This window comes from Saccostrea cucullata, unplaced genomic scaffold (genome assembly GCF_032062105.1).
Source record: "Saccostrea cucullata isolate Sc308-1 unplaced genomic scaffold, CSIRO_AGI_Scuc_v1 ctg7898, whole genome shotgun sequence".
NCBI classification, from domain to species: Eukaryota; Metazoa; Mollusca; class Bivalvia; order Ostreida; family Ostreidae; genus Saccostrea; species Saccostrea cuccullata.
This window is the reverse complement of record NW_026926605.1, coordinates 6,703-16,695: the sequence shown is the minus strand read 5'-3', so window position 1 is coordinate 16,695 and position 9,993 is coordinate 6,703. Positions and strand designations below refer to the sequence as shown.

Sequence of the window (9,993 nt, the reverse complement as noted above, 5' to 3'; positions counted from 1 at the left end):
CATAAATTTAAGTTTTTGAAGCAATACCAACCAGCCGTCCAACTATGACTGCACTGCCATCTTACGCCGCCCAGGAAGGCGAAATGATTACGCTTCAGTGCACAGTGTATGTAAGCCCATCTGACTCGGACCCGATCACGTGGTTTTGGACTTGTGATGACAAAGATTTTAAATCCAATTCAACCTCCAACGGTGATACAAGCACAGTGACCTTCAAAGCAGATAGGAAATTAAATAAGAAACTTTGCTTTTGTCGAGCAACAGCAAATTCATCAGGGATAATCTACAATTCAACGTCCACATATAAAAACATAGAGGTTTACTGTAAGTTCGTTTTCTTTCCTTTTCTCTATTCCCATGGTGTTTTTCATTAATATGCCTGCTTTCAGAGATCGGCTTTGGCTAATCGTTATTGGTACATCCAGCAACAGTAATCATGTTAAGACTGACTTCTATTTGACTATGCACTGACAGGTCCTTGTAAATTTAATATGATCGTCACATGTATGTACAATGGAGTTTCTTTTAGATATATTTACTTAAATTGTATAAATGCATAACATATTATATTACGTCCCAACTGAAAATTATAATGTTGTGATTTTCTTACAGATCCACCATTGACTTCACCAAAATTGAATGCTTATCAAATAGAAAAAGCAACTGGAGACGATATAACTCTTCAGTGCTTGATTGACTCGCTTGGTAACCCTCCTGTACGTTGGTCCTGGAAATGTGGAACTCAAACAATTAACTCAAGAATTACTAACATTGGCCTGGCTTCAAAGGTTGTTTTCGAAGCTGATCCAAATCTGAATGGCAAGTCTTGTTATTGCCAGGTTGATGCTCCTTCACGATACGATTTTAAGGCATCGTCTAGTGCTGCAGACGTCAGTGTTTTTTGTGAGTTACAATATCATGATACACTTAAATAGTTACAATTTATTCCATTCTTAGTATTGAATTTTAAATTAATGTTCATATACATGGCATTGTAACATTTTTTCTGTAAGTTTATCTACACAATGCGTCATTTTACAGACGATTTTGCATGTTCCGAAATCATTATGTTTTCCAAATGATGACCATGTTATCATGGTGTTATTTCTTTTCTAAATACTGTAGACGTACTTTTTTCCACGGGGTCATAATTCCGCGGAATCTCAATTTCTGTTTAATCCGCGGGTAGAAAATTACGCGGATTTTCTAGATTGTCACTATATATGCCTTGCATTTATTTTAAATACGCTTGGACAAATTTCCGCGGAAAATTTGTGACCGTGTACATAGCGCAAATTAATACCACGCGGAAAAAAGTACTTCTACAGTAGTCAAAATAAAAGTTGTTTAGATGCTTTTATAAAAAAATCAAGACAGCCTAATTTTCAATATTTAATGATTAATATCGTAATTTCTTCAGATTATCCGTCAGACTTTCCTCGTATCAGCACAAGGACAGTTAGGGTTAATGTGGGTTCTCCAGTTATACTTCATTGTTCATTGTCGTCTGCTGGTAATCCACAGATCACGTGGTCATGGTATTGCAATGATGTCATAATGCGAGAAGATGTCCGAGATAGGGACACATCGACAGAGTTGTCATTTATAGCAAAACTGACCGACGACAAAACTGACTGTTATTGTAGGGGGAGGAGTAGTCATCCTCTGATTAAAGGATCCTATGACCAAAAATCATCGAGCTCATACATAAAGATAATCGGTTGGATTTATATACTTATCATTTACATACATATTTATATTTTCAGGCACTAAAAGAACTTAATCACTAAAGCACAAAGCAATAACATTTTAATCTCCCTCTCCTTAATATTATCTTGATTTAATATTTACAACCAATTAGAGAAAAAAATACGTTATAACTAAATACCAATGTGAGCATAACTTGTTAATGTTAATGAATTGTTTTAACTCACCTAAAACGTCAGCTCAAATGTGCATTTCATAATTTCCATCCGCCTGTATGTCTATATGCCTGGTGTCAATATTAAATTTGTTTACTCCATAATTATTCGAATAAATTCAACAAACCTTTTTCTAAATTGCCTTTAAAATTTTTAGATTATTTAAACGGTCATTTACTTACCTCGTGTGCATAACACTTTTAAGACATTTGTATCGTTTTAGAGTACCAAATGAATGCAGAAATTTTTAAAGAATCTGGAAGCAAGGGAATTTCTCCCGCGGCATTTGGAGCAACCTTGACCATCCTGTTGATTGCTCTAATTTCCTGCACTATTATCATCATTATTCAGCACAGAAGGATTCCGAAAGAGTCCTCATTGATCACATGGTTTCTTGTCAAAATAGGTTTGATATACATGAATGAATTATTATTGTTTTATATAAGATTTTTATGTTTTTGATAGAACGCGTTTAAAACATGTTAGCTTCATTTTCTTGAAGCGATATGCAGTTGTTTTTCTCTTTCCGTTATATACTTTTCATCGAAGAACATTTATTTCAGGTAAAGCCAGGAAAAGGTATATCATAATTTTATTCTTATACTCCAAACATGTAACAATAGGTGCTAAATATTAAGAAAATAAAATAATAAGCCCCTCTGCTGTGTCACTAAAACTTTTGGTTCATTTCATGTTTAACCATTAAAGAAAATCAAAGAGTTTTCCGGATGTTCAAGAGGAAATTCCAGAAGAACACAGTTACGAAACCCTGAAAACAGGATATCAAATTAACCCTTTTTGTTCCTATTTGCAATTTTCCTCACCTCATCTTTATTTTCTCTTTATATTATGTTGACATTTAACTCCATGTATGATCAGCCACCAAAAATGATTGTAGCAACATGGTGGTTATTTATTTACTATTTATTCATTTTTAGAAAATATTTAGTATGTGTACTACGCATGTCTACACGATCATACAGAGGCTTGTTTTCTTATTAGAACAGAGATTTGGAGGCTGGAAGCACTAGGTGAAACAATAAGAATTATAAAAATTCTTAGCACCAATGACTGATAAATAATAGTTAAATTTATTGAGATATATATGCAAATAAAAACAGCCGTATTAGTTTTCTATTTGAATTTTTAACTGACTATAGACGATGGCGGTCAACTTCAACTAAATACTACGACAAACAAGATGACTTCAGCTTTTCAATCAAAAACGATTCTTATTCATGTAGGTACATTCCGCTTTCATCTGCATACTGTGTACGTCTCATATTTCATTTGATACTTAAGAGCATGATCAATTTTTAAACCGAGACAGGCTTCTGACAGGTAAGGTGATGTTACAGGGATTTCAACAAACTCGTGTTCAGTCAGTATTTCGTGAATTCTATGGTCGTTATAATGACTTTGATAACAAATCTTACTGGATGGTTTTTTGCCTGACCTGTTTCATACAAATCATTATGCCGTTGTTTTGTGTATAGAATTTGACTACGGAATGTTTAATCTACCTGATCAATATATGAGTACTCAGAGGCCGCCGTGAGGGTAAACAGGGGATACTTACCACTTAAGGCACCTGATCCCACCTCTGGAATTTCTAGCGGTCCGTGTTTTACGTCCTATGCCTAATTGATGTGTGTGTGTGTTGTTTGAGGATTTTTATGAGATGGATCACTGTTTGCTATCTTCACCTTGTCATTTAATTTATTATCATTTTATCAGATTTATGACAAACAATACAGAAATAAGATAATGGGAACAATGTGTTGATCAAATTCCAGAATTTAGTCGCCTGTGGATGATTCCATATTGATACAACTATCAAAATTTAAGTTCTTACTATTATATTTTGTGTTTATATTTTCAAGGTCATGAATATAATGGGAAAAAATTATCCATTGAAAATTTATATATACAAATTATATTGTTCCCGTTGAAAAAATTCATGATCAATCCCACATGTATGTTTTCTATTTCCTTGTATTAATTTCAAAGACAATGAAAGTATATATTGCACATTTGCTTTATATCAAATCTCGAAGAAATAAATGTATTTACTGTGTATAAAAGAACAACATAAATTATTTAATTATAATGGTTTGTATAAAATAGTACTAGTATATAAAAAGTATATTGATTGTATATATAATTCTAATAAAACTGTAAAGATATGTCGATCATCTGGCGTTGGTGCCTGAATAATCTTTGTTTCAGTGGACAAATAATTTTCTCTTTGAGTAGTCTTTAATACTGAGGAGCTTAAATTGTTTACAAGGACTCCTGTAGATGGGAATAAGCATCAACGTAGTGAAAAAAATGAACACAGTGGACATCACCGAGTCTGCCGTACCTGCTTCATATCTGGATATTTTACTGGCTTAAGACGATAAAGAATCAACTTGTACAGTAACCAAAGTGGAACAAGAAGACTAGTAAGTATCACTGAAAAAGACTCAAAGTAAATCAAACAATACAAAATAGGAGCAGAGCAAACGCGGACCCACAAAACATCAGAGGTGGGATCAGGATAACCAAATTAAACCCCTGATATGCTCAGCTGGCAAAGACCTTAGCATTATTCAAATTTGAGTATTTCTGGGTTTTTTGTTAAAATTCCTCTTGGTATATTATAAGTAAAATATAGAGCTAGTATCAATTGGAAATAATTTTTACAAGCTCAGAAAGCAGTTAATTGCCACAAAATCATTTTCCGTGCCGAAAGCACGATCTAATTAAAAAAGAAAACTGATATATCTTTGATTTATCTGGAATGCAAGTACACATAATCGACATTTCAAAGAATAAAAACAAACATAAACGCGTATAAATTATTACATACTAACTATAGTATAATAAAATATATGTACATAAAAAGCTTGAATGTATTGGTTATATAAATAATCCTATAAGAAAGTAGTGTAAATATTTAGGAGGCAATGTCTTAAAAAGTACTGGTTCCAGTGGATTAGGGCACCTGTCTAAGTAGAGATTCTTCATCCGTGTCAGTTCCAATGAATGCTGAGAACACTGAAGGATTCCTGCAGTTTAGAACAGGCCTTGATATTATCGGTCTGTGAGACGACAAGAAGGTCCCGAAAACTATAAGATTTATCGATGCGCTTCACTTTTCTGTAAATCTACAAAAATATTTACATTTTGGTAATTATCTTACATAAAAATCATTAATACAAAGCCAATTAAATCTTGATTTAGTAAGCCATTTCTTTGGTGAAGAATAAAACTACTTATACAGTCGCACGTCATTTGAGTATGAGAAAAATGATATAATAGTGATAGACCAAATATGATATAGGCTAAAACTTTCAAAGTTCCTTTATGTTATCCATGCCTTCAATCTCACGACTGAGTAAAGTCCAACAATCGCCCAACCATGACACCAGAGTCTATTACACTTGGTTACAAAAACAGTTCCAAAGAAAAATGATAAATGAAGAAACAGAAAATTATATATTTTGAAGTTAATATGAATTCTTTCACTCACAAAAAAACTTTTTTGATACTTTTACTCATGCTCTGTGCTCTTAAAAAATGCATGGATAAAGCCCTGTTCCACTCTTGAAAAAAAAATTGCATATCCAACTAGTCTTGTAAAGTATTGAATATCCATAAAAGTTTATTTTTTAAATCCCAGATTTATTTCAAATTCATTTTTGCAGGGAACACTTTCAGTATATAATTGAGGCCTTTCTTTGGTGAAGAATAAAACTACATAAACAGTCGTTTGAGTATAAGAGATAGAAAAAATATGAGATAGGCTAAAACTTTCAAAGTTCCTTTTCTTTATGATATCCATGCCTTCAATCTGACGACTGAGTAAATCTGAAGTCCAACAACCATTCAACTATGACACCAGAGTCTATTACACTAGGTTACAAAAACAGTACCAAAGGAAAATGATAAATGAAGAAACAGAAAATTATATATTTTGAAGTTAAAATGATTTTTTTTCACTCGCGAGAAATTTTTTTTTATACTTTTACTCATGCTCTGTGCTCTTAAAAATGCATGGAAAAAGGCCTGTCCCACTCTTGAGAAAAATTGCACATCCAAATAGTGCTGTAAAGTATTGAATATCCTTTATTTTTTAAATCCCAGATTTATTTCAAATTGATTTTTGCAGGGAACACTCTCAGTATATAATTGAGGCCTTTCAACTAATTTTTCAAGTTGCACATATGATAAAAATATGGCATAGATAGGTTTATAGGTACATGAAAATATCAAAAAGATAATAACTTATTCATACTTTTTATTAAATCATTAAAAAATTTAATATTTTATAATTGACTTTTACGATGTTGTGTTTTAAGGACAGGTTACTCAGGTGTGAAAAATGAACAAACCAAGTGTCAAATTATGAGTTATCGTTTATAGGAATGAGATATAGGCTGCTTCGGCATTGGTGTTGTTATGCACACAAAAGGGTTCCTTACATTGTTTTGCACACAAAAGTGTTGACCAAAAGAAGTAGAATGCCTTCACTCTACCTGAAATAACAGGGTCGAATGAATGGAGAACAGACTATATTCAATATTTTTAACTCTCTTTGACGACTGTTTTGAAGTAGAAAATATAATGTCATGTTTTTTGAGTTCGTGCTTTTTCGCTTCCTATATAAAAAACATATTTTTACAAGTAAATGCAACAATTGATTATCTTATTTGTGTTACTAAGCACGAAGGGGAACGATCGAGTATAAAAATTTAATCAGGTTAGAACTAAGAAGGGGGGTAGATTTCTCTTTTTATTTTAATTTAAAATATTAAATTTATGTTGTTAAACGGTGTCCACAAATACACAGTAAATAAGTTTCTATTTTTTTATTATTCGTATTTCTCAATTTATCATGTTCAAATAACGTGTATTTTTTTATTAGGGCACATTAATGGGGGGGGGGGGGGGGGGGGGAAATGGTGACTTCTATTGCCTCAGATCTTTCACTTTTCATACCCATTTCATACATATTCTTGTTTACCAGGGCGGGTCCATAGTAAGTTTTTTTCTTGTTTTAGTATATACATTTTTTTAAACCCGGTAAAATTAGGGGGGGGGGGGGGACCCCCCCCTACATCCGCGCATGTGTCAACCAGTCTGCAGGTTCCCTCTGTCACAGAATTTAAACTTGATAATAACTATTGAATGAGTTGAATTAGGACTTTCATATTTCACATGTGCATTACTTGTCACATGTGATTTTCAAATAAACTGTGATTTTTAACCCCGTGACCTTGATCTTGGAGCTTGACCTACTTAAAAAATAACATTACTTTAAATTGACCATAACTATTGAAAGCTTTCATTTTATAAACATGTAATGTATTACCCGTGTCAACGCCTTTGAAAATTCATTATGATTTTTGACCCTTTGACCTTGAAGTTTAACCGGCTTTTCCAAAATTTAAACATTGCCTAAAATTGACCATGACTTTTGATAAAGAAAGGATAACGCTTTCATACCTAGATTTACACGAATACGATTAGCTTTGACTAGGCCTATCGAAAAAAGTATAGCTTAAGAATTCGTCAATACGGTAGCACACAAATTGGCTTTGCTTTTCACCAGCGTGTGTCATGGTGTGACGTAAGGTCATTTTAACAAGGTCAAGGTTGCAAACATTCCTTTACTATCTTTTTTAATAGTAAAACATAAATAAAATGAGATCTACCCTTAAAAGATTGCTTTTACTTTGAACGTGGCATGACCTTGACCCAAGGTCATTTCTCCCGTCCGCAGCTCCACGAAGACCTACTGTTGCTTTGCAACGAGCTCGGCTCTAGTTTAATCTATAATTTATGTTCAGCAATTATTGAACAAAATCACCCCTTTTTTTCACATTTGCAATTTTCCTCACTCATCTTTAATTTCTCTTTATATTATGTTGACATTTAACTCCATGTATGATCGGCCACAAAGAAATGATTGTAGCAACACGGTGGTTATTTATTTATTTATTTATTTTTAGAAAATATTTAGTAGATGTACTACGTATGTCTACACAATCATACAGAGGCCTGTTCTCTTATTATTAGAACAGAGATTTTAAGGCTGAAAGCACTAGGTGAAACAATAAGAATTATAAAATTTCTAAGCACCAATGACTGATAAATAATAGTTAAATTTACCCATATATATACGGTATACGAATAAAAACAGAAAATTTTTTCCAAGGTGATTCAATGGGTGTGACAGTAACTCAGACCTATGACTTACTCCTAGACGGCCTTATTTATTTGTAAATTTCCTTTTGTTTTTTCACACAATTTTTACTAAAATTATATATTAAAATTCAAGATTATTCTCAACTTCCTCTTTAATATATTAAAATTCAAGGTTATCTCAATTTCTCTCTTATTTGTTTCATTTAAAACAACCTGTTTTCTACTATGTCTATAGATATTATAAATAATGACTCTAATAGGGCTCTGTAAATCCTCGGAGTACTGTTACGTCATGCCGTAAAAAATGACGTCATATCAACAGAGAAGACGCTGTCAAATCTCCATGATGAAAATCAACAGAAAAGATTTAAGGTAAGTTCCTTATCTAAGATAATAAGATTAGTGTTAGATATATTTCTAAACTTATATGATTGCGCCCATGTAAGAGGGTCCTTATGGCAATTTTTCACTTCGCTAGCCAAGGGTTTCTGATACGCTACTCTCCTCATAAACCCTTGGCCTACGGTGTTCATAGAAATCGGGATTTTTTTCCAGAATTCTAATTGGATTTCAGTACACCCAGGTCGACCAATCAGCAATTGTTTTTTGTAAATGACGATATTTGCGTTCATAATCTTCACTCTTTAATCTGGGTAATGAAAAACGCAAGTAAAAAGACCCGTAAAAACATTCAATTCTATGAATAGCCATGGTGTCATGTAAATCTTCTAAATATGTGTTTAAAAATCTATATTGAAGCTTCATATTTGTTCTATAAATAATGAATAAACATAACTCAATTACTTCTTAATTATTCTTGAAAAAACTTTGTTTTAAATTTTTTTTAAACACGTGTCTTTATTTCTGGCGATGACGCAATCTGGGGTACCTGATAGATTCGAATCACGTGACGGAAAACAATCCCGTTTTTTGACTTCACCGTATGCCAAGGGTTTATGAGGAGAGGACTATCAGAAACCCTCGGCTAGCGAAGATGGCAATTTTTATGCTTTTGAGTTTTTCACGGATTCTGATAGAGTTAGCTTAGAAGTTGTAAAATATAATTTTTATGGTCCTACGTCTACTCTAAGTAGGTTTTTTCTTCATTTTTATCAAATATACTTTAACAGGTTAATAATGACGTCATGTTTTTCAACAACGTCAAACGTTTTCAGAGTGAACGTTAAATGATTTTTTTTTAATTTTACTACGGTGATTAATAGTTGTATAATATTTAATATTTTTCCATGCACATTACTTTCATCTCATTGTCTCTTTTAATTATTAATAATTAATTAATAGTTATATATATTATGGGTTCATCAGTGGTGTATAGTATTATGAGTGAGTGTTTTACATTTCACTTTTCTATGACACCAAGGGGAGACAGCGGGCAACATCTATTCATTTTTTTTAAACAATTATTTTCTCAAACAAAATATTTACTGGTAATATGAAAGAGTATTTGATAAGCCTGTAGAATTCATTTGAATTATATATGTGTGAAAATTAAAATTATTTTTTTTTAAATTACAACATTACGCTACCTAAATACTACTGCGAAGTGAAAATTTATTTGATTGTTCTATCTTTCTAAATTTTATATAAAGACAGAAAAATTGTGAAGTGTGGTACATGAAACATGTAATTACGATACACAATAGACATTAAATAAAAAGGAAATACGGTTGATTCACTGCATCTATAAGGTTGTCTGTCTGCATTGGGTCAATAATGACACTGCTTTCTTGAAAATATAAAGGATACACGAAATATTTTTTCAGTCTAGCAGTAAAAATATTTTAATATTAACCAATCAAAAGGGGGAAATTTTACAAACAAATGAATGAGTTAAAACCGAAATTATTTACACAAA

At 32.3% G+C, this 9,993-nt stretch overlaps 1 protein-coding gene across 1 annotated transcript; it reads left to right on the top strand.

The window, feature by feature from the left end:
- LOC134272212 (MAM domain-containing glycosylphosphatidylinositol anchor protein 1-like) lies at nucleotides 1-2,722 on the top strand (the record flags this gene model as incomplete). The annotated part of the gene is made up of 6 exons (XM_062754459.1): nucleotides 1-324; nucleotides 613-903; nucleotides 1,421-1,720; nucleotides 2,146-2,328; nucleotides 2,486-2,501; nucleotides 2,631-2,722. Coding segments are annotated over exons 1-6 (1,162 nt in total), but the record flags the coding sequence as incomplete, so codon positions are not given.
- Between the last annotated feature and the right edge of the window lie 7,271 nt (nucleotides 2,723-9,993).